The 26,321-nt window shown below is 41.3% G+C and overlaps 2 protein-coding genes across 3 annotated transcripts; both read right to left on the bottom strand.

Annotated features, from left to right (window-relative positions):
* Positions 1–1,936: 1,936 nt before the first annotated feature.
* Positions 1,937–25,375, bottom strand: LOC111852151 (olfactory receptor 1f45-like). Of its 2 annotated transcripts, none has more exons than XM_023827711.2 (2): positions 25,262–25,375; positions 1,937–3,327 (listed from the first exon to the last, which is right to left on the bottom strand). In XM_023827711.2, exon 2 carries the CDS (start codon positions 3,295–3,297, stop codon positions 2,338–2,340), a length of 960 nt encoding a protein of 319 aa, XP_023683479.1. In that variant the 5' UTR covers positions 3,298–3,327; positions 25,262–25,375; the 3' UTR covers positions 1,937–2,337. The 2 variants fall into 2 exon arrangements, with proteins under 2 accessions (XP_023683479.1, XP_023683478.1); XM_023827710.2 differs by having other exon boundaries at positions 24,685–25,262.
* tpbgl (trophoblast glycoprotein like) lies at positions 12,188–14,092 on the bottom strand. The gene has a single exon (XM_023827709.2). The coding sequence runs from the start codon at positions 13,799–13,801 to the stop codon at positions 12,737–12,739; it is 1,065 nt and encodes a 354-aa protein (XP_023683477.1). The 5' UTR covers positions 13,802–14,092; the 3' UTR covers positions 12,188–12,736.
* Positions 25,376–26,321: the final 946 nt, after the last annotated feature.

The following is a 26,321-nucleotide window of genomic DNA, read 5'->3' as shown; positions in this document are numbered from 1 at the left end:
GTGAAGCAGAAAACAATACAGGATAAATTGTAAATAAAATAGACCCAAGCTCAAAATTTTAAATATGCCTGTTAAAAATGATCATTTCACATTCACACCAAAAAAATAGTCACCCAGGATACAGAAAATAATACGAGACTCTCCTAGAAGAACATATTGCAGAAAGGCAAGCCACATCACCTAACAGTATAAGGGTTCGCCGTCATTGCTTGAGTTTGACTAGTCAAAATAACATTCCAGATAGTAAATATTCATATTTTTACTAGTAAGAATTATAGTAGTGTAAGGAAAAGTAGTAAAGTTCCCCCAATGTTCTTGGCTGATCATTTGAACACAGACAGTGTTAGCAATTTATGATCATGGGGGAAGTCAGGGAGAGAATAGGGGTTCCAGTTGGCACCACTAGGGTGATAAGGAAGATAACTAAACAATGATCATAAAAGTCTCCACCCTGTCCTGCCCCATCCCTGCCCCAGGCTCCTCACAGGCCAGGGGGGGGTCACTCTTTATATGTAAATTCACTCACAACACCTACACACAGTGATTAGTGATTAGTGATTATGACAGTTCACCCCAAACCAAACAGCACCTTGGCGGGGAGGGTCTTCGGGGTATAAAGGGTGGTGAAGAACCGCCCTTAATTTGTATTTGAGCTGCCTTTCAGTACCCGGTGTATGTCTACACTGTATTACATTATATTATTTTTACTGTTCAATAAACCACCATTTTGCTGAAAAGAGACTGCAAGTGGATTCCTTACAGTAGGATCTGCATTTGTACTAGAACAAAATATATATTAAAGATATCTATAATGTGAATTTTCACTACAAACTATACAGTTCTTACTAGTATAAATGATTTATACTAGTTAAAATTGATATATATATATACTGTATATATATATATATGGATTTTGTATTCTCACTAGTTTATTATTATTATTACTTATTTATCATTATTATTATTTAAAAAATTATTTTTTACTAGTAAGACATCATTTTAATTAGTAAAATGTAAGTTACGTCCAGTGGGTCTCATCCTATTAAAAGACAGTCCAGCTCGCCATGAGTGTAAATCATTAAGTACAAGGTTAAAACAATTAAATGTCAAAGACAGACAGGCTCTTGCATTTAATCTGTGTGCATGCATATCATTATTTTATGCTTTCATAGCCCCTTTGTAATAGTACCGTACAAGGCAGAACACACTTCAGACCACAAGGGAACAGTAGATTAGTACTTTAACTAGACTGCTTTGGTCAGTCATAGAAAAGATCAACGAAGGTATACAATAAGTTTTGCCGGGGAAATAGCTGGCTTTTTAAAAAAAAAACAGATATGACTAAATAACTAATTATCCATAAGCAACATATCAAATAATGGGTTTCTGTAGCGTAGTGATTATGATAGTTAACCCCAAACCAAACGGCTGGCTCTCAGGGTTGTGGTGCCCTTGGCGAGATTCTGCTGAGTCTGCCGCCCCCTCCCCCCAGTTGCATAAACAATCTCATATGTCCTCCACAGGGCTGACCGGCTGGCACTGGCAGGTGGAATCATGTTTTACTGGGGCAGGGATCGTCAATCTGAGGTGAGTTAGGAGTTAGGGGATGAGTTAGGGCCTTGTGCCTCTGATAGGAAGGTGGTCACCAGAGTGGTTTCACCTTTGAACCTTCAAGCAAGGGCCTGAATCTCATTCGCTGCAGGGCCTGGCTGATGCCGCTCGGTCAGCATTTGCTAAATAACTGTGAAAATGACAAAAAAAAAAAAAAAGAAATACAGACACATTTCCTAGACTTACATGATATATTACATTTTATTTTACATTTAAGAAACTGTGTGACTTCACCCTATATTGATAAAGGACTGCATTAACATGTACATTCTAAATCTTTTGTAAATATACAAAGACAAATCTATTTTATAAATATTTAGTACATTTCAAAAATAATTATACATTTAGTATATAACCTTAGTAGATTTATTCGAGTATATCTTGGGTTTACCCAAAGGGCAACAATACACAAGCAGTTTTTAAAACATTTTCCCGGAGATTGGACAAATGAACAAAGACAGTTAAAAAGTGTCATTGGTTTTGTTACAATAAAATTGAATATCGAAAATAAGGCTAACATTATCGCGGTGTAACAAGAATGTCAAGATTGAAGTATTAATTACTTTATGAGCTGTGTTCCGCTCCATGTTCACGTAAGTGTGCTCAGTACCCTGATTATCTAATGTACACATAATTCCTTGAGCGCTTACGATTGTATATTGTGCGCACAACATAACTATCTTGTGAGTTGTGAGACAACTACCATGCAGTCACAGTTACACCGACCTAGTTGGGGTTCCTTTTTCTCATACCGAGAATCTTTTTAATTTGCTCCAGAATTTCTTCTGTTTTGAAGGAATAAATGATCGGATTGAGGAGTGGAGGGATGGAAGCGGACAGCGAAGTATTAATAATTCGTGTGTCCGTGTCGATATTAATGTTAACCCAGGCAATGACGTAAGTGACAAAAAACGGCACGAAAAACATACCCACCAGTAATAAATGGGAACTGCAAGTTTTGAATGCCTTCCATCTGCCCTCCGAGGATGCGATGTTCAAAATTGCATAAATAATAAATATATATGTCAGTGCAATAAATCCAAAGGGCACAAAGTACATGGAGACTGTGGTAAAACTAGCCATAAACCAGTTTGGAGAATAATCCCCACAAGCTATCTTAAACACTGGACCATGGTCGCAAAAGAAACTGTTCACTACAGTTGACTTGCAAAATGGCAAAGGCGGAATCAGTGCGACCATGACCACGTCTATTACTAACGGAATAGACCAAGTCACAATTATAATTACCATCATTTTACGTTTTGTATTCAACGAATTGCTTCTAAGAGGGAAACAGATGGCAATGAGCCGGTCATAAGCTAAAACGCATAGAGAGAACGCTTCCATCGAAGCGAAATAATCAACGAAAAACATTTGCGCCAGGCATGCGTTGAAGTACATGAATTTAGAGTCAAACAGATACATGTGGACGGCTTTCGGGATCAGAGCCGAGCTGAAACTCAAATCTACCACGGCCAGGCTGAACACCGCCATGTATTTCGGTGTGTGGAGGGTTTCTGCAAACCATATGATAAACATCAGTGTTAAATTTGCCACAAGCGTCAAGACATACATGACCGCCAGAAATATAAAGTAATACTCAGTGTGTTTGAGACCGTAGAATCCCCTGATGTAAAATCCAACAGGACGCGTGAAGTTACTCAAGTCTTGCGTTGTCGTCTCCATTTGATGGTAATTTCTGTATTCGTCCTCTGCCTGAAACATATACACACAACATCAAACGTATAGTATGACGGTAAATAGAAAGATGCTGCATGCAGGTGATACAACATAACCATTTAATATTATTACTATAGATACTACAGATACTTAAATACATACCAAATTAATGCTGTCTACGCCAGTGTATCACCCACGATAGTTTCCTGGTGTTATCTCCAAACTTCTCAAAGCTGTATTTTATACCAGCCTAGTTCATTTTGTAACTTGGTTTCTTATTACACAATCAATTACTTAAATATCATCAACCAATAAACCAAAGGCGCTTACATTGTAAGAAAGTCCCTATGGTGCAATTACTTAAAGTGGGTGATGGTAGCCATAGAAAATAGAGGAGTATGTGGTTAGGGTTAGAGTTTAGGTGTAAAGGCAAGTTTGTGATCTGCAACCTGGAAGAACTCCACTGTGAAACCTCTGGAAATTTTAATTTAGAATAATTTTAAGACCAGATTAATACTTGGCAAATAAAGAATATTCTATCCCAACCCTGACTGTTGTGGAACTTATGTATGCTGGTTATAGGTTGGGATAGGTTCTTAGACTTAATTGCAAAGGCTTAAATGGGCAAATTACCTCGGTATATATGTAGTTTGCTGACATTGCGCACTAATACATACAGTACATATGTAGTTTGCTGACATTGCGCACTGATACATACAGTACATATGTAGTTTGCTGACATTGCGCACTAATACATACAGTACATATGTAGTTTGCTGACATTGCGCACTAATACATACAGTACATATGTAGTTTGCTGACATTGCACACTAATACATACAGTACATATGTAGTTTGCTGACATTGCACACTAATACATACAGTACATATGTAGTTTGCTGACATTGCGCACTAATACATACAGTATATATGTAGTTTGCTGACATTGCGCACTAATACATACAGTACATATGTAGTTTGCTGACATTGCACACTAATACATACAGTACATATGTAGTTTGCTGACATTGCACACTAATACATACAGTACATATGTAGTTTGCTGACATTGCGCACTAATACATACAGTACATATGTAGTTTGCTGACATTGCGCACTAATACATACAGTATATATGTAGTTTGCTGACATTACGCACTAATACATACAGTACATATGTAGTTTGCTGACATTGCGCACTAATACATACAGTACATATGTAGTTTGCTGACATTGCGCACTAATACATACAGTATATATGTAGTTTGCTGACATTGCACACTAATACATACAGTACATATGTAGTTTGCTGACATTGCGCACTAATACATACAGTATATATGTAGTTTGCTGACATTGCGCACTAATACATACAGTACATATGTAGTTTGCTGACATTGCGCACTAATACATACAGTATATATGTAGTTTGCTGACATTGCGCACTAATACATACAGTATATATGTAGTTTGCTGACATTGCGCACTAATACATACAGTATATATGTAGTTTGCTGACATTGCGCACTAATACATACAGTACATATGTAGTTTGCTGACATTGCGCACTAATACATACAGTATATATGTAGTTTGCTGACATTGCGCACTAATACATACAGTACCATCAGTTAAACTTCTCCTTCAGCCTCCTACCACACGCACAGAACTCCGCCTTTTGTTCTTATGCACCACATGAGTGGAACATATAAAAAAATATATATTGAATTTAAACTCCTTGCCTTCTCTGAATATGTTTCAGTTAGGGAAAGTTAGAAATGAAGAAACATATAAAAATTGTTATACTTGATTGCCAGTTTTTCTATTGTAGAATGTAGTGCCCAGCAACTGGTATAATGGTAAAACTGGCAACATCCACTCAAACCAAAATGCCGAAACAAACTGAGGTCCACTTCTTTTTCATTTCAATCATTTCAACATTCTAAAATGTCATTATTTGACATTTTACCACTATATTAAGAGGCTGGGGCTTGCAGCCTAAACCAGGCAGAATAGGGTATTAGACATGGATACCAGTCCAGTCCAGGACACATGTAAGCGCGCACTTGTAAACCATAAGCAAATTAGAGATGCTAATTAGCCTAAGTGAATGTTTTTCGACTGTGCATTGAAACTCCACACAACCATGATAAAGACTGGATTTAAAACCCAACGCTTGAGGTTTGAAGCAACAATGTCACTCATTACTTACCAAATTCCCTGAAACAAATGCCTAAATGACGCATGTGTGTTTATGCTGCCCCCATCTGCTGTAGATATGCAATTGCATGAAATAGGTAAGTTAAATGCAAAAAATACGATATACTATATTGATTCTAGGGGGAAGAAGAAATCGAAATGGGAACCTGTCCAAGGACATCACTTTGGGAGGGAGGGTTGAGGTCTCCATCCATTTAATGGGGTCCAGTGGGTTGTATTGACTGGTTTTGATTATTGGGTGGGGGGGGGGGGGGTGTTACAATCCTCCCCCCCATCCCCCCATAATTGACGACCGTGAAACTGTCCCTTTCTGAGTGGAACCCAGTGTTTGGTGCTGGAGGAATTTCATCTTCTTTATTAAAAAACTGCCCTGAAACAAATAGTCTGAAACATAAAACTTAGGCATTATACTATGTTTATTAAAAACTATTTTTGTTTACATCTGATACTTTTACAGATACAGCTTACACATAATTTAAAATATACAGTTTCTCATATTACCATGCATCCCTGAGCAGGACAAATGGTTAAAAGATGGATGGAGGTACTTATTACATTCTCTGGACCTGTTTCAGAAGTATGTGTGTCTTCCTGATTTAATCCTTAGAGTTCATTAAACCACGCACGTTTGTTTTTTTTCTCTTTTCAAATAATTGCTCATGGAGTTGGACGACCAGCGATGGTAGTTCTTGTACTGCTTGGATCGCTTGGACTGAACTGGCCCTGCCGGAAACCTTATCAGTGAGAGTAATAATCGCTGTGAAATAAATAAGTAGGGCGGGCCGTGCTTTGAGGAGACAATCGAGGTGAAGGGCATCCTCACATTCTGTGAGGTCCAGGGGCCCACATGGAAGCATCCAGAAGCGGGGTGGTAATTAATTTGCGTCCCGGGGTACGGGAGTTTTTTTTTTTTTTCTTCTCATCACACACAAATTCCCCTGCCTAATGGGGCCGCCGATACTACTCCAATCCTAATTAGATGTCTTCATTTCATAAATGGCTTTTACGGAGATGTCTCCCTTCGTGTCCCCCCCAAAACACATACATGACATTCCTCAGCCCAGTCACAGTCTTGATTGGTCTCTTCAAAGCTGATTATGAAGGTCAAATAAGGGCACAAATTTAATTGCGCATGATTAATAATTTAATAGGATTAATTTGAGGACAGATAATGACCTATTATATAAGTAAAAATGTAATAAACGCCTCCCTTTTTTAAATTCCTTGTTAGAAAACTTTTGCAAACAGCAAAAAGCACAGATTATGTGAACATGTGACATGTAGCCAAATATGTATGTTCAAGTGAGACACATTTTTATCGTGTATACAGTTTAACAGTGTGAACGGTAATGTTATGGTGCGGCATGGCGCAGTCGGGGAAAAAGGTGGGACGATCCACTGGTGCTTCCAAGACAAAGGGGTTTATTAGGGGAACTAAGACACTGGGGAAACCCTCAAAGTAAAAGGACCACGAGGGGTCAGAAAACAAACAGGGAAAAAAACACCAAGGAAACTCAACACAACTAAGGAACAAGGATAGACTGGGATAACACAGGGAGCAGGCCTAGAAACTAAACAGAGCAACAGCAAACAACACTCACAATGGCAGACTGAGGAGCAGGACAAAGGCAGGCACTTAAATACACAAATAACAAGACAATAACCAATGAGCACAGTACAGGGAAACAGGCCACAAGTGGAGAAATGTAACTAACAATTAACAAGCACAGCAACTAGGGAACTTTAACAAAGACCAAAACTAGATTAACCACATGCTGGGAAACAGACACTAGGAATACTAACACGCAACTGAGGGAAGCAGAATGGAATTAACATAAATAGGATAAACTATAACACTAGAAAAACAGAAAACCAATAAGCATGTGAGGCTGGCCTCCGACCCAAGAATACAGGGTTACAATCTTGGTGCCACACGCTCAACCCACTGAGCTATGCAGCAGTCCAGGTAACAGGAAAACACACTAGGGACTAGTGCGAAGACAGAGGGAAGAAGATGGCCAGCGACACCTGCTGGCCAAACGGGGACCAAACACATAGGACAGGGATGGATGGGCACCTGTCCTCACAGGTAATCACTCAGATCTGTTATTCTTTGTCTACAAAGTCAACTGTATGCAAAGCAAGGATTGGTGAAGTAGCTGTCCACTGCAAATTATGTAAGTTGCATACGTTTGCAGCTGCAGGAATCACAGGGCACAATGCATGGCATACTTTGGATGGGACACCAGGCCATAACAGGACATATACAGACATACACTCACTACGGATAACACACAAGGCCACTCAACTGCCTGTATTTTGGAGAGCTGGAGGGGGAATATGCAAGCTTAAGGTGTGGTTACAGTCCCGCCAATATTCCAGTAAGTTTTACATCTTAAAAAAGTTTTTTTAAATCTTATTTGTTGGTTGTGCTTGTGAATCGGAGGTCTTTGGGTTATAGAGAACAATGAGGATTGACCTACATCTGATTTATATAGCAGATGATTTTTCATCCAGACCGACTTACATTTTTTTGAGAAAGCAGGGTCAGACAGTCTCTGTAGCAATTGGGAGTTGAGGTCCTTACTCAAGGGCCCAATGGTGAAAAAACATGGCCAAATCCAGGACTGGAGCAGGTAGCCTTCTGAGCATAAACAGTGTTTTAATCTGCTGAGACACACTGTTGAGAGGTTGGTGTCAAACCTCTTTACTATGCACATATTTTCATTGTCATGTTGATCAATTGATTGTTTTGTTTTACACTCCCAAGTGACATAAATCAGATGGAGTGAAACATCCGATAAAAAAAAAGTGGCAAGAATCAATGCAGGTAAATAAATATGGGCTTCCTTATTGATTTAATCATGTTGCTCACAACAGGGCAAAGGGACACAAAATTGACCAAATCTGTTTTCAAGTTTTGTCATTTAGCCGTTTTGCTTACTTTCACTGCATAGCTGAGTCATTTACAAGATCAACACTCCCAAGAGAGCAGGAAATAGCAGGAAGTGTCACAACGGGATGGTGGGACAGGTAGAACCTTTGGGTGAACTGAAGGGCTTTGTTTGAACTTAAACAATCAAACAGAAACAAAAGGACCACGAGGCATCAAGACCGGAGGCTGGGAATAGCCACAAAGAGGGTTAGGCTCTAGGGCTGATCTAACAAGGGGGTGAGATTCAGGGCAAAAGGACAGAGGATACACTAAGTCTACACTACAGTGATGCCTGCTAGCCAAACAGGAACACAGCAAGGCTGACAGGGACAGATCCTGACAGGAAGGGTGTGTGTAAGTCTGGGACTGAGGTCCAAGAATACCTTTACAGCATAAAGTCCAGACTCTGCCCAATTCGTTAGAAAATGAGTGCTAGGTCCTCGTTTCTTGCTGTACCAAAAGAGGCACACACACAGCGTAGCAAGAATGTGCAGAAGTGTAGTTAAGGAACAACATATGACCCAAATAAGGCAGACTGAATTATCCTAGGCCTGGGTTACAATAGACATTTTTAACGGAATAATATAGGTGCAGACTAAATGACCCCATACTGGATAAGAAATTATGGAAGATACATTAATATAAATGTTCAAAGCTGACATTATTTGGTCAAATTTCAGCATTGGAAATCATTTTTATATACACTTTAGACAGGTAAACAGCACAACTGTGTGATGAATCTGTTGTCGAGGTGATGGTATTACAGTACCTTATGGGATTCATTAACTTAGCAGTATTGGTGAGAACATCCAGTGAGGGCTACTCTGCAGGTGCTAAAGCCCCAGAGCCCACAACTCCATCAACAACAGTAAACAAAACACATTCATTACATGATAATGACTATAAATTAGACCCTAACACGAAATTAAAGGAGATGATAGTGTAAACAAGTGCTTGCAAAGCCCAGTGTGGATCCCTTAATCCACACCGGTGGTCCTAATGAGACCCAGAATGAACGGCTTGTCGTAATTGCGTAAGCAAGTCAAACACAACTTTTGAAAGCCGAACTCCTCATGGGGGTTGTTAAGCAGTTTTTTGCCCCTGGTGACAAACATCCACGTGTGGCAGTGTGAGGTGTTATCGAACGAGCTGAAGTGATGCACTTAGCCTAGATACATGCAGCTTAACAGACAGACGGGGTGTAATATATGCCACGTAATTTTCCACTCGATCTGGCCAAATCTCTGTTTTGCTTGGTAACTCTGGTTTTAAGTTGCCAGATCAGTTAGAAGCACTTTCCGAGAAAATGCTGAACCATTTCCCGCTGAAACTCCCTATTTCAAAACTGCCAAGCATAAATCTCCACTGATCACATTGTCCCTGCTGTGCTTTTCCTGAATTACACTCTAAAATGATATGGCGAAGACGGTCCCGCTTCTTGGGAAACAGGCGAGGCGTTTGTTCATTGCTGCGATGTGCACAGATAAGACAGCAGATGGAGCTGCTGAATAAAACTGCAAAAGCCGACCGAGACCTATTACGAAACATTACAAATTCCTACGAAACTGGTCGTGGCAGGCCGTAGTGTGTTCATGTTTTAACTGGCGCTGATAGCGCCGATATAATGAGCTGAACTCGTTTGACATTTGCTCTAAATACTGAATTAAAAGGAAGGTAGAGCATATTACCGGCGCTGTAACCGAAAAACGTGGGTTGAGTTACTGTTTTAATGACAAGTATGAACTATGACCTAGTCTGCATTTCCAAGAACTGCAGGTTATACTGCCTTCATTGTAATTTCCTTTTTCACAAAACCAACTTGCATTGTATTTTAGTTACCTTACTTTCTAGTGCTGCCACAATGGAAATGATAAAAACTTTTTTGTTCAATGGTACCTGTTTCTTTTGTACACATGGTAACTTTTAAAAGTTACACATTCGCACGACTCTGATCGTCCGGTCTGTCGCCGCACATTAACAGCAGCGGACGCGGCTCAGTCGTACGTATAACTGCACGGATTCCGCACGCGCTTGACCAGCACTTAATCTTCACGCTAAACAATGTCACTAGAACCTCATGCGATTTAATACTGAAATTCTAGATGCATCCAAGGATGCGATTAAATCTTATTAAACATGTATATATTATAGTTGATTTAATCTTTTCAAGAAAGCGCTACAGAACTATTTACATCATTTAACTGTGTAACGAGGTATGATGCCCTGGATTATTTTATACCATGTAAAAAGACGTAAGAAAATACGTTGAAATTAGGCAAACAGCAAAATGAGGTTTGACCTCCCCGGCATTCCCCCCTTTAATTAAGTTCATTTCTGGCTAAGTGCCTGGTTGAAATTGACAAAACTTCGTGATAAATGGCTGACAGGTTTTTAAAGAAGGTAAACACAAAACGTAATCTTAAAAATCATCGTGTGGAAGTGTCACATAAGGTAAATTCGAGGCATGCAGAAAACGCGGAGCTTTGTTCACAAATCGTCCTGTTCCTTTTTATAAGCTCACAGCCAGCCGTAGTGATTCACAGTTGTGATTATTTACCTGACCAGTAACCTAAGTGACTATACACATTGCGCTTGAGTAACCAAACTCAGATTTCTTTTAGATGGCTCCTCGGTTTCCAATATTACGAGCATAGACGATTAATTAATTAACAATCAGAATTTAATACCGCCACCACGGAGACCGAAAATTCCATCCAGTTAATTTTCCATAGTAACCCAAGATGATTTTGCGCTACAATTAAAGATATCAAAATGGAGAATGTCGAAAACATATGACATACGATTTATGTCATAATACGATTTCTTTTCTTGTGGCCAATAACTTGACCTCGCGATTTCCTCCATGGTAATAGCCAATTGATCACTACGATTAAAACGACTTTAAACCCTGAAAGAGACTGATCTTCCTACCGCAGCAAAGAGGCACTTTGTCTATGTTTGTGACAAGCACTGAACGGGTCAGACTCATAAAGTATATTATGGAATACATATAGTTATTGACACGGGGGGGAATTTTTATTGGACTTTATCATTCCCGTCAGTAACCAGATGAGATGCTGCTAGCGCAGTCAACTTCAGTAAAACGACGGCTCTCTGTTAGAAAACGCGATGTTAATGTTTTGTTTCCTGTTCAGAGAACAGAACGGTACCTTGAGTGGGCCCCATGATCCAAAGAATCGTGCATGTAGTAAGTATTTTATACATATAATTTACATATTATTATAATACATCCACTGCTGGTAAGTGAATTATGGTAAGTACTTCTCGCATGAATTTGCATAATGCGTAAAAAAGGATTTACAAAATCAGAATAAATACATATTGTATATAGACATCGGCTGAAGATCTTGCTGGAAAGATTAATTCACTTGCACAGAAAATCAAAGCCTTAAACACATTTTGTGAAGACTATGAGCCAAAGTATTGTAGGTAGCCTAAATTGTAGGAATGACCTTGCAGTATCTCCGGAGAGCGGTGAAGTACATTCCCAACCTACTCCCCCCCAAACACCCCCCTCCCTCCGCACGCACACCCTAAAGTTTCGTTTATGCATCATATCGCACACCAGAACTAACTCTGCAGCTTTGCATCCGAGCTTTATATTTGGGTATGTTTTGGGTTCAATGTATCCCGTTGCCGAAACTGACATATACGAGACGCTGAATAGGAAGCGCCTCTATTAGTACTAACATTTTTTAAAAATCATTACTAACAAGAGAGTGGATAATAGAGTACCGCTTTATTCCCATTTACATATGTACAGTTCTTATAAACGTCGTTTGTTTCTATTGAAGCAAGTCATTGAGATCTTCGTGTTGTTTTACCAGAAGCTACATATCGCGTATAATACATGAGTCTGTGTTGACTGCACAAAGTTACCTATAGTTACCTCTTATCTTTATACTGATGTGATAAATAACATCCGTAACTTAAGTGATCCTATATCCGAAAAGCTAAATATCAGCTTTCAAACTAAACACTTTTGCATAAGTAGGTTACCGTATTTGCACGAACATCATCTAATCAGTAGATCTAACGAATTTCTCTAATTCACAGTTTCCCACAACATGATTAATTGCTAGCTTTGTTTCTAAATATAATTTAATAAGAACAATAAATAGCAATAGAACTGTATCCATAGGCATCTATCATATTGTATCCCATTACTGAATATGAATCAGTCAATAAGACATATTATATTTCAGTGAACTGGAAATTGAATATAGTCTAAATATGGTATAAATAAGCAATGTCATTAATAAAATCAGCTTATACAGCCACATTAGCAAGTCTTGGATCGCAGTCCTGCTCATATCTGTAATGGTACACCTCCATCTGATCACGACAGGCTTCTCTGATGTTGTTTAGCCATTTTTTGATGCCTTCTCTGTTTAAATACAAAACCATGAGGAACACGACGCCAATCAGGGCCAAAACGATTCCAAGAAACACATAAGACACGGCTTCCAGGTCAGCGTTTGTGCAATCCAGGTCTTCCCTATGGAGTTTCTCTAGGGGTGTTCCCCTTTTGCCCTCGGGCTCCGAGCACTGTAAAAGGCTTGCGTCCGGGCATTGTGATGCGTTCTGCAACCAGAAATACAAACTCTGCAGATCGCAGTTACAATCAAAAGGATTGGAAGCCAGAAACACACGTATCGCCTTATGCTCGGACAGCCTTGAGACGTTTTCTTTACCAATGGTCTGGATGGAGTTATTCGTCAAGTCCAGTACTTGCAGGTTGAGCTTGTCCAATGTGTTCAGAGGAATAGTTTTTAAGCGGTTGCCCGATAGTTCCAGCCACTGGAGCCGGCGCAAAGTGCCGGTCGTAAGTGCACCCGACACCTGTGCGACGGCTAAATTGGTCAGGGAGACGTTCAGGCAAAGATATCTCAGCTCCTGTAAGCCGCTGAAGGCTCGCACGGAGATCGAAATCAGCCGATTGCCGCTCAAATCCAACCTCCGCAAGTGCGGAAGTCCCAGGAAGGCACCTCCTTCGACTATCTGGATGTTATTCTCCGACAGCGACAGGTTCAATAGCTCCAGCCGAGTCCCGTTGGGCGAAAAGCCCTCACTGAGCAAAATCGAGATGTTGTTTCCCTTCACAATCAGATTGGTAACCCAGTGGGGAAAATCCATGGGTAAGTCCCCTTCCTGCAAGCCACGGCAGGTGACGGTCCTTGTGCTTTCGGCACAGGTGCAGCCCGCCGGGCACCACTCGGCTCTGGTCAGCGACAGCAGCACGCAGGTCGTTGTAGCCCAACACACAGCCAGTTTAGAAATGCGAAACGCCCTGTCGTTGCCATGGTAATCATCCCATGTCTTCATCATTCCCATTTTGAAATAAGGCGTCTTAATCCCCCTGATGTGCAGATCGTGAGCGGTCCTACTCGCCCCAAGTAGGTTTAAAGAAGATGCTCAGGTCGACATGCTTAAATGTCGCTCTCTCCTATTGCCCTGTATGAGTTTTTTTCCCTTTAATCTCGGTTGATATTTATTTCAGCGCGATGTTTGTCTAGTATGGTAGGCGGGTTTGCGGTTTCGTTTGGCGACAGCTCATCTTTTTGGACTCGGGGAGATCTCGCCCTGTGGACGCAATCAATTGCTGTCCATCCGTATTCTCATGATTCCAGCAAAGCCTCGCCCCCTTTCGTGATGAGGACGGGTCCACACTGCGGACCGTTTTTGCAATTCCTAATTCTGGATGGCTTTCAGCTATATAAAAAGCAGGCAAAAATATATAAATGGCCTAAGGCAAAATAAATAACTCCGTAATGACGAACACAACAATGGTAGCCTATATGTTTGAAATATGCGCCGTGAGTCTTCATTTGTCAAAAAAGTTGAAGTACATTTGGTAACATCATTATTTGTTTGTACTAAATATCGTTTGTCTTTAGCATTTGCCAGTTTATGCAGTGACGTAATTTGTTATAATGATTCTTATTCCATAGATATTCCAAAGACCCTTTGAATAGATCATTAGAATAGACCTAGATACAGTGAGAAAAACCACGCCGTGAGTAGAGGACTATAAAAAGATTGTTATGAAAACTATTTCTAGTTTCCATGTGGCATTTTCCAGATTTTTAAGCTTTTCACTGAACGGCTCATATAAAATAATTATTTTTATGATGTCTTTCTTGGCTGACTGGGGTACTAGCTCTGTAGATAATATATTTTGTGGACCATCATGATCCATGGATGTCTACAACGGGGTCTCAGACCCTTGGCTAATGATGTGGATCATCTGTTTTGTCGCATCCTCTGGAGCCCGCTCATTATTCCATTTCGCATATTTCCCAGGGGATGGCACCCCCTGCTGGTCGGCCAATGCTCCGAACTGTTCAGAGGTGGTTTTGAGTTCTAGCTAGGGTTGCAAAGGGCTGGAAAATTTCTGGAAATTTTCCTGAAACTTTCCGTTCCATGGGAAGTTAAGCTGGGGAATTTTGGAAATATTCCACATTAGAAACTTTCCATGGGAATTAACGGGAAAGTATGGGAATTAACAAGAATATTCCTAGAATTTTGCAACCCTAGTTCTAGCATCTTATAAAATCATACACGGTATATCGCATTTGAAGAAACATTGTGCAGAAAAAGTATTAACATCTCGTATAGGTGCAGTTCTACTGAAGACCTTGCCCTGGTCACTGGAGGTAAAGGTTCGTTTCAGTTGTACCTACATGGTACTAACCCATTTTCTGTAAAATGAGGTGACAGTCAATTCAGCACCATTTTGCTTTTATGGTTGGTCTTTATGGCTTCCATGAGTTATCAGCCGGCCAAATCTTCTCTATTCAGCTTTCCAGAATTTAATTACTGTAAGCTAAAAGCCAGAGGGCTCGGTGAAGGATAGATGTGTCCCTGTCCCTGTCCCTATGATTTAAGCATGCAGGATTCCTGGCTTGTTCATTTCTTGGGCTATTTGTGCCAACGCAATCTGTTTCAGCTGATGCCATCTATTATTAGAAATGGTGCTATTGCTGTGAAACAGCACATGTGGTCAAACAGTTTTTTTTCTATTAAAAGATTAATGCATTAATATTTGAAACTTGATGCTGCACAGACAGAAAATGCACAACCTCGCATAATAATGATAAAAGATATCGATTACACATGATCCGTGCTCTAGCCTTTGGTAATGAAACTAATACCATCTAATTCAAATGTAAATGAATAAAAACTTTATAACCAATTTGATGGCTAAGAACCAACGAACTTAAGGCTTATCTTTCAAAAAAGCACCCGTGCCCAGATTCCACTTAAATGACACTGTAGTAATTTATCTGTGCCTCTCGACCATGGAGATGAAGATAAAGATGAAGACAAAGGTGGTCATTGTCCGAATACAGCGACATTCCTGGATCGCATTAAGATGAAGTGAATGTGCCGTGGGTTTAACATTACTCAAAGCAAGGTTCTCGTTCAGGTCACGCGGGACCGCCGGTATGAGAAAAGGGCCGGAAATTTACACCCCTTACAGGCTGCGGGGCATGCTTAGAATTGACAGCTACTGGGACCAGAGAGACGGAACTCATTGGGGGGGCAACGAGCGGATCCGTCGCGGTGGGCCAGCGATAACAGCGTGGAGGTCACAGGGCGTGTTTCAATCCTCTAAACTCTAAAGAATGTTTCGGCTGAGCTGAACTTGGGGACTGTGTGCTGGCGTGTGCGTGCACGTGTGTTTATGGACAGAAGAGCACAGTAGTTTTCACCTATGTCTGAAACTGTATACAATCATATAAACGGTGGAATTTTTTAAAATCATATTAACATAAGTAAAATACCATTAAACAGATCAGCTAGTTTATATTTTCTGGTATAATTTTTTGCTGGATTGAAGATCTGTATTTGGTTATGTTACCGCGTTTTTCCTGGTTTTTAAGGCATTCTAAATGATTTTATGCCTTTTATTGCCCATAGCTGTTATTATTCTGTTCCCAGCTAACTTCTCTCATGAAAGAACAGAAATGCTAAATAAAAAATATTAATATCAGTTGCTCTTGTAATAACTGGGCAGTTGCTTGAGGCAGTAAGATATTTTATTCATTGTGTATTTTAGCCTATAACATATAATGTGAAGGTCAGGTTATTACGGGTGGTAATAATGGTAATATTTTTATATTCCCTGGGGAGAGGCACCAACATTTGGAATTATTTATATAATTTTCATAAATAATTTTCCTCTAGGCAAGTGGATTCTGCTAGAGGGACATACTATTGGTCCCATAAGGCAGAGATCTTGTGCTGTGCAGGGAAATGGGGCTCTGGTGTAATCTAGTGAAGAAAGACACCAGCGTTGCATGACGGCGTGCACGCTCGCTGAACATGGTCCTTGCGGATTCGCCTTCGGTTACTGCAATCTGTGTCCGTGATCTGAAGAGTGCCCGTAACTACAAAGAGCGACAGGCGTGACATCAGAGCATTCAAACTAGCATCCTTACTTTGCCTTTCTGAAGATAACACCTACCAGGGTTAGGGTGCGAGGACAGGTAGGCTGTTAATAGGAGGAGACTCTGCAGAGTAGCCAACATGGTTTAATAAAAAAACAGGAAGAATATTGTAGGGTGTAAATCTGCCAATTATCTAATGTTTTATCAGTATATATGATCCAATCTAATGTTCTGGTAACGTCTTCTCTAGGGGGAAGAAATTGGGAGGTGCCACTTTCTCTCAAAGCTTTTTCAAAAACTTCCATGTGGAAATAATAGAGATAACCAATCAGACAGTAGAGGATGTAGGATCATCTAATCAGATGTCTTGGTCCCACCTCCTCTAGTTGCTTGGACCCACCTCTTCTACAATCTGATTTGTTATCTCTCTGAACCAATCAATTTCTACTCTGCTCTCAGAACATTTTTGTGTAAGTAAAACTCCCGCGAGCAAATAATAGGGATTTAATGGGGACCCTGTAATGCTTTGTTTCCCTCATTGTAACTTCTGGCAGTGGCTAAACACATCTGATCTTGTGTTGTGTCCAGTGGGGAGCACAGATCTTACTTTTGTTACTGAATCAGCAGAAGAGCGTATAGACATTGAGAGTCTGGAAGCGCTCCACCATCTGATAAGCTTTCTGGTGGCGGGCCTGGGTAATTAACGGTGTGACAATCCACCCCCAAGACAATCGTGAGAGGACATCTGCGCTTTGCTTCCAATTTGGCCACCTTATATATCAGGTCCCCGGCTATGATGCTGTTGGTGTATCACACTTGCCCAGCCTTTGGAGCCTGATTTATTACTAGGGACTAAACAGGCTTGGGTGTGATAAGGTTATTGCCCTTGTGCAAAGGCCCCGGATGGCAAGGAATGCTGTAATCGATTGAGTCACAGCTATCTGCCTTGACTCCAGACACCTTGACACTGCAGAATGCCTATTTTCCCCCTCACTGTCAGTCATGTACCTTCCCTCAATTGACCAGCTATCCGTCATGCCACTACTCACCTTTCGGACTATTGCTCTTGCACCCCAGCTCGACTCACTGGGTATCAGTCACATACCCCTCCTTGAAGCCCTGGGTGTGAGTCATGTTCGCCTGTTTTGACTCACTGACTGTCACTCCTCCTTGACTCACTTTGTTCTTTATCAGGTCCCACATATGTTGCTTAATAGTTGCACACAGTTTAACAAACAATAAACAATTATTAAGTTTCCTGTTATTTATGAATTAACTCTAATACGCTTCTACAATAATTATGTTACTATGAGAAGTTATCTCACATATGCCTTTGGGGTCAATTTGACCCCAGAGTTAAGTAATGTATCCTCCTATGATCTAGCGGAAAAAAGAAGTTTTTCATTTACATTTTAACATGTGACTTTAATATTGGGATGGTAAAAAGCAGACCCCCATACATGTGATGTCATCTTACAGACTTAATTGTCCTCTTCAAGGAACAAAAGGACTTAATAGAGTCTCATGTATAGTGTAAGAGATATGAGCAAAAACATAATCTCCTCTATGGAGGATTAAAATGAATTGCTGGATCTCATGAGGATATAATCATTTAATATACTGCTTCTGGATAATGCTAATTATAGACCATAGATATTTTTTATTTTCATGGTTATTTGTCTAAAAGGCGATCTTCACAACAGGCATTAATATGTTATTCAGTTTTACTCAGCTCCACACTTAATGTGATCTTAACCAACATTATTTCTTCTTTCTCGAGATATTTTCTATCTAGAAGATAACTTTTAGATGCTGTGTTGGAGCCTCAGATGCACACCCCAGTCTGTGCCAAGGCCGAAAACATTTTAATCCCACTGTGGGATCAGTTTGGATTCACTACGGGTTCAGTCTCAATTAAATGCCATACTGAGAAATCGAAGTACCGGCTGCTTAAGCTTTTCTGTGACATTTTTCGGTAGACGGTCCTGGGCAGGCATAGCCTCCCAAAAAGAACCGTGCACCTGGTTTCAGGCCGTGGGAAATAGCTTGCGGTCTGGTATTCACATCACCAACAGAAGCTATGCACAGATAATCAATAACAATGAGTCATCGATTCATTTGCACCCAGTAGAACCTGACAGGTCAGACAACTGAATGCTGAGACTGTCAGCTGATTTATGGTGTTTACAAAGATCCTTTCCCTGCTTCCTGTCACTCCTCCAGCATGCATGCTGGGATTTTACCGTCCCTTTGAGGGAAAGCTGTCACTTCTGTGATATAATTATTATGCCACTGATCTGAGACACTTTCATCTGAAGCGTGTCAGAATTTTTACAGCTGCATAATTTCACTGCCACAAAGCAGTTTAGGGTATTACTGCAGGGACCTGCAGCTCAAACAAGAATTATTTATTTTCATAAAGCTGTGTCTTTAACTTACCGTGCTGGCTGCTGTCCTGTTGAACTTCTAGTTACCCTGCCTCTTTGCAAGGCTGCACGCATTTATTACGGACTCATCCTAGCACACAGAGATCTACCTTATCTATTTACAGCCTTCAGAAGGTGGAAGACAGATGCTCATGGCCTGTAGAGGCTTTCTACATGCCCTCCGTCATGCACAGAATAACTGTAACCCAAAAATGCAAATCAAGGGCCATTACAAAAAGTCGACATGGCAGCGTATGTGATTTTATCCTTATTCTGGCTGGCTGGTGTCAGATTCTCTTGTGTAACGGCAAAGTCTTTCAGTTTTACTGTTTCACCTTTTGAGCAGTATTTTTTTAGTCTAACCTGGGAACTTGGAAAATTAGCTTCTTTGTCTTCCAAAGTAGGACCCCCCAGACCGCTTTGCACCTGGACACCTCAAGTGTCAGGAGGTGCCACAATCTTCCGGATTTGCTTTGTAATCCACCTGAGCAGCTTGTCACCAGAGACCCATCCGTAGCTTCCTGGGCGGCACATTGTCAGTCAACGTAATTCTGGCCACCTTGTATCTTCTGGCTGCTGCAGCAGATGAGGATGAAATACTTTTTTATAGCAGACAAGAGTAATGTAATGTTTTGGATTAATCTGAATGCATGTACATTGCATCTAAAGTGTATACACGACCTGCCGTCTTTCTATATTATATGGGATCTGATTTTTTTCAAAAGGGATATGATTGGATAAACATAAGCATTATATTTTACATGCTATACAAATTAAATATTAAATATATATTAAATACTAAGCCATTGGTGTTTTTATTAACTGGAACTGGCCACAGATCACTGGGCATCTGGGTAATCAATAGTAACTTGACTGATAAATAAACACCGAATAATTTCACCTGGTTAAAACCACATAGTGGACGATCATTTGGAGATTGAATAAAGGGATATTTTTGACAGTTATGTGTATGCGATCTTAACTATTCGTTTCTGTTGCAATTCAGTGTTGCTCACCATGCTTTCTAACATGAACGTATCATCTTAATGAATATTATATCTGACTAGCGTGAGCAAGATGAGCGGAGTACCCGCACGACCCTGAGCAGGATAACGGGTGAGGAAGATGGATAGGCGATTAGTCGAGGCGGCTTGCGTGTCTGATATGAAGGACATTACATGGGCAGTCACGTGGCTTTAATCGTTAGCACGAGCGAACGGCGACCCGCGACTTTTAAGCACTGCTTCTGAACGAAATTAATAAATGATGGGCGGCTCTTTTGCCAACCACTTCAGATTCGCTATGGAGTTGGGGGTGTAGAGTAACCGACATCCACAATACGGTGTCGTGTCTCGTCCCATCAATTAATCATTGCAGTTTGTAACGAGGGATTGGCGGGCATTCTTAAAAATGATTTCTCTTCCATCCAGTTAGATTAGAAAGGAATCTTAAGATGAATGTACTGTATGGTTGATGCAATATCTTTGTAGCAGCATATAAGAAATACACAACCTGACTCAATTTACTGCCACAGCAATAGTAAATTAAGCTATGAGTTGTTCATAAAATATGAATATTTACATTATGAATATATCCCAGTGTGGTGGCTTCTCATTTGATTTATTTTTTTTTATGTGAAAATGACCATAGTACCACATAGAGTTTAATACTGTTTTTGGCATCAAAGATTCTTTCATTTTCAGTAGGATATTAAAGCCTTTGGACAGAAATATCCTCAGTGTTTATAACCAACCATTTCCAGTTCTTAGATTTCCAGTTTTGTGTGACTTGCTTGCAATCTCCAAACAATGGAAGGTTTTCCTTCATGCTTACGGAGATGAAACTCAGTGTCATCGACAGCTTAATTCTGGCACAGTTCACAGCCTGGCAGGAAGCATCTCTGGGACAAAGTCATGAACAAAGTCAGGCTTGCAAGCCGCCATTTGTTGTACCAGCGTCTGCACCGTAAGTCTAGCTGGCGTTGTTTAATTTCTGTGGCTGTCACGTTTTTTTTCATGTGCTTAATCCAGTGGGAAAAAAAAAGTTCACTGGAGACAATATTTACGTTCTGAAGGCCTGATCTCCCTCATCAACTCCTGCTGGGGCTTCATAAATCAGCAAACAGCTCCTCAGGGCCAACACCAAGACATAGTGAAGTGACAGTTGCTTCTCCCTCCCCTTGGGAAAGGGATGACCTTCGTGGAGATGGATGGCTGGTCTGCGAGTGGCCGCTAAGGGCGGCCCAGCCTAGCCGCTGCCAAGCCCTCACACCAAATGTTCTCATCCATCAGTATTTTCAGGAAACTTCAAAATGAAAACGATGAGGTACCATAGAGAGTACAGCATAACAGGAATGGATTGGGTAACTAAAATTCAGTACAGGGGACAAGCTATTTGTAAAAGCCTATTAATGAAACTATATATTATGCTATATTTTACAAAAGTCACTTCTCTCTCGCCCTCGGAGGATGGTCTTTCCAGAGATGGACAGTGTGCAGTTGCAGGTTAGGACTCTCCATGGATTTCTCCATGAGGTCCTTACACTAGGTCCTTAAACTTAGCTGTTCCAGGGTCTGGATGACCTTACTATCTAACCCTCACTTGCATGTTGCTCTGGACAAAATCATCTGCTAAATACATGAATGTCTCCCAGAAAAACGTAACAGCTGACAGATTATATGTATAGCATTGCAAGTATGTAATCTGTAAAGAATTTGTATTCGGAAGCTTTTGAACACGTTTTGTATTTAGGCTCTCTTGGGAGACCGTTTTCAGGGGCTTCCTGGTGTAGAGATTAACCCCCACCTTCACACATCAGTTGACCTACATGGCATGACTGTTGCTAAGGGAAACCCATTCTCTTGTATTCACAGCAAAGGTCGGCAAACAGGAAAGCAGCCGTCCCAGTGGATTCTACGTTCCAGTAAGTGCTTAATTCTTTTCCTTAATTATAAAGGAGTTTTCCAGTCGTCACTGTGCTTTCAAGCAGGACACATGGGGGATTCCTTATCTGTCTCCGGAAATTACCCGCTACACATAAAATGTCCATCAAGAACACAGACTTTTTGAAGAGCTAATTAGCTGTAGTAATGAAAAACTTATTGTTAAATATTGCTGAAAACATCACATTGCCGCCTGAGAAAGCATTTCTGATGCGATTGGCAAGCCAGCACCACCTGGAGATCCCTCAGCTGTGTGAGAATGATAACGCTGTGTGCGTGGCATGCTGATATAGGGTATAACTGAATTTCAGGAGCAGTTTAGACATTTTAGGTCCTTGATTCTGATTCGATAGTTAGTGATGTATCTTGTGCAACAGTAGTCTGCACAAACTCAGATATTTAGTAAAATGTGGGTTCTTATCAGTGCAACAGGAATAAACAAAAATCGCTGTGTTAAATACGTGATAAATCTGTGTGTGTCATTGTGCCAGAAATGACTCCAAATAAGTCACAACATGAGGATATTAAACATGAATTAAAATCTGTGGTGCGATAGCGTTTTCCTTCAAAACAAAAAAAATTGCACGGTGATGAGGAAGCATGCTCAGGCCAGCATTGTTAAAGTGCAATGTGAGCGCAGACAATTGGGAGAGTGAGGAGGGGGGCAGTTGTGCTTGGGCATGATACAAGGCAACCGAGCCCTGTATGAGTATGCCCTAAGTGTTTGCTTGTCGTGTGAGATTCTGCAACTAGCAAACACCTCAACTAGCTGATCCATTCACTGTCCTGCTCTCTTTTGCTATCCTTTATCTGCTCTCTTGTGTATCCAAGGACGTTCTTGTATTTTTGCACTTGTTTTTGAGTTGACCAGATCTTTTATTCGCTTCTTTCTGCATCTTTTTACAAAGTATTTTGCTGTTTTTGCTAACTTGTGCATGTCACTGGTCATTTATTGGAAGCCCAGTTTAGCTGTACTTTTGCCTAGTTGCCTTTTTGACCCCTGTATGATTGTAAGGTACTATTGTAATGTACTTGTATGTCACTTTGTTCAAAAATGTCTGCTAAATGTATACATGTAAACAAACAAAGAAATGAATGAATGAATTAATGTAAACGAAAGGCACTGACAGCACAGACCCTGTATTCCAAGGAGCATAATTGATGGAACCTGGGTCCTGATGCATACATAATTTTTGTAACGGAGCACATTGTTCCCCCTCCAGAGTGAGCAATGCTGTGTCATCACCTTCACAAGTCAACCAGTGAAACGACCTACCGTGGAGACACGAGGAAGAAAGTGAAAGGTTGAGGGGAAAGGGAAAAAAAAACTATTTTAACCAGCGTGTGGATTATATAATTTTAACCAGCGTGTGGAGGAATAATGGCCGAACACCACCCTGAATAGTTTCCAATTAGAACCTTGGCCAAATAAATTACGTTAATGACCTAACAAGAAAGAGTTATGGGGGCATATTTTTACGCGAGGTGGACCTCAGGCTCGTCCTGTCACAAATCACATGGAAGGGCTGAAAACGAGAGTGAAATACGACATGGGCCAAAAATACGTGCAGACCTCTGGCGAACTGCAGGGGACGTTGGAAAGGGCTGCCATCGCTTTTCGCTTTAGGAGGATCTTAAGGTTTGGTTTAATGGGCTAAGTCGCTGTTAGGCTCTGAACCATTACTAATCTGCTGTTCTTCATTAGCAGGGCTGAGGCTGACATCATAGCACCTGCCACATTAGCTGACCTGTCTTGTTCACTCCAGACGGGCATCGTTTTCACCTGGCCCCCGGACACTGCCTTGGGTCTAGTTTCTCTTCATATGCTCCTCCCTCCTCACAGCCTTTCCTTCCCCCCCCCACCACCACTGCTGGTAAGCTGACCCAGCCTGACTGCAGATAGAACACCACCCTCTCCATCACTGTCATTTTTTTCCCCTCTCTTTGATGAGCAATAAAGTACATTTAGTCTATTTCACTTATCTATCCCTCAGCCCCCCCCCTCCACCCCAAAAGCACCTCAGATGAAATATGCATCCACGTTCAGGATGCAAGTGCATATATGGAATATGTTGTTGTTGTTTTTTTTATTTTGGCCATTTTCATTGTGATGAGCCACCCTATAAGCTCTGATCAATATGGGGAAGTGACCTCAGTGTATGACATATGGGGGCCAATCTGGCTCCACTTGGTATAAATGACATCCATCTCTGTTTCCCTCTGTCTCATATTTATGAAGTCGTCTTTTCTTACCTCTCTCGGTTCCCCTCTGTCTCCGGACCTAAACCTCTCCCTGTTTTCCTCCCCTCTTCTTTCCCTCTGCCCACCCCCATCTGTTTTAAGCCCCCCCCCCCCCCACAGCTCAGCTTTGACATAACCTTGAGTTTCCCATCCTGAACTCCCTCCGCTTCGTGACTGACAGCTGGCCGTCAAAATCGCCCGGCGGCTTCACTCACCACCTCGCGTCGGTGCTGACAGCCGGCTGAGGCAGCGGCACAATCCGGAGACACTTCATGCCGGATCCTGACAGCCCTTTTCCACGGCTGTCCTTACAGCAGCAGCGTGCGTGAGGATGAATAGATCGTTCCTGACCGCCGCACTGCCAATATCCCACAGCATTTCTTGGAAAATTACACAGCCGTCCTCCATGTGAATTTATGTTAAACTTGCCATATTGGTGTCTTCTGTCCAACCGATTTCCGACAAACCAATTAACACAACTTATATGCACAAATTAATGTCCCTTATGTTTTTACATTTTTTGTCCAGTGACCGTAAAGGCTGAATCAATGTTGATATTGATCAGTGGTTTGAGTTCTCAGTTGATGCTTTTGTCCAAGGAAACCTAATAAACTGCAGCATTTTTACATAAGTAGTTAAACGTCTTTTTCAGGAGTATAAGAATGGGCGCTTCCTGGGATTTGGAACACCAACTTTGTTCTATCTGATGCCCTATACATGTGTAGAAATACAGGCCAATCCTAGGGACAGACTAGACAGTTTCAGTACCACATGACAGACATCTGCGTTTACCTCATTTAGATTCTGGATAAATCATAGGGCGCGTCCATCCCTGTTCCTCACACGTCGCACATGCACGCATATGTCGGCCACGAGTTCTGCAAGGTTCTCTTCATGAGGCCTGACTGACCATGGTGTGATCCCGATGACACTCCCGTCCTCACCCCACGGAGCGTGTCCTGAGGCGTCTGGAGGCTGCCCGTAAGAGGCGTGCCGTCGGGTTTCGGACACGGCTCCGTGATGCCCTAATGCGCACTGACGGTGTCCCCCGAAGGGCTGGCAGACTGCTGATGCTGCGAGTCTTTGTCACGAAGACAGAAATGGCGGCCGGCTCCACCCCAGCCAAGCAGGGTATTTAAAGTGAGCCTGTTCACCTTCCCCGGCTTTTGGAACAATTGCAAGATTAATGATGGAGGCAGTGAAATCTAATTATTTCTAATTTTTGCAGTTGCCTTGGTGCCGGTTAACATGTGAAACGGGGTTACAGGATTTACTGTTCTAGCTCTGGTTCTGTATAAAATGATGAGCAGTGACTAATTTGATATCTGTTACTCTGCTTGCTTACACAGCAGCACATCACTGAAACTAAAAAGGAGAGGCTGCAATAAACAAGAGCCACGGGAAATGTTCCCGGAATATTTCATTGTTGTGAATATTTCATTGCTCTGATTATTGGGGGGGGGGGGGGGGGACATAATTTATGCCCACGACCCCATTAAGCCACACATACATATGATGGAGACAAAAGGAAGTCTTATCAGGAAGCCTTTGTTCATGGGTAGCCCCCGCGGTAACCTTGCAGGCCATTAATAGACCAGTTACCGATGTCACAGATAATTTCATTTACAAGGAAAAATAGGCTGATGAGATAAGAAAAAGCACGCCAGAAATTCGCTGAAATTCCCCAGTTATAGATTATTAGTCATAAAAAAAAAAAAACTTTGGTCATACAAAATTTTACTCCCAGTCATATATTCTGCATCCTATTCCAAAATATTTCCACGGAAACAGTGCCAGTCAACCCATTAAGAGACGCAGGCAGTCGTCTAGGGCACCATCCCTTATAAGGACA

Source organism: Paramormyrops kingsleyae, chromosome 18, assembly GCF_048594095.1.
Source record: "Paramormyrops kingsleyae isolate MSU_618 chromosome 18, PKINGS_0.4, whole genome shotgun sequence".
Lineage (NCBI taxonomy): Eukaryota > Metazoa > Chordata > Actinopteri > Osteoglossiformes > Mormyridae > Paramormyrops > Paramormyrops kingsleyae.
The sequence above is the reverse complement of the archived record's forward strand: the minus strand, read 5'-3'. Positions and strand labels throughout refer to the sequence as shown.

Coding starts and splice junctions, on each gene's coding strand:
- tpbgl (XM_023827709.2), bottom strand. CDS start 13,801: ATGGGAATGATGAAGACATGGGATGATTACCATGGCAACGACAGGGCG.
- LOC111852151 (XM_023827711.2), bottom strand. CDS start 3,297: ATGGAGACGACAACGCAAGACTTGAGTAACTTCACGCGTCCTGTTGGA.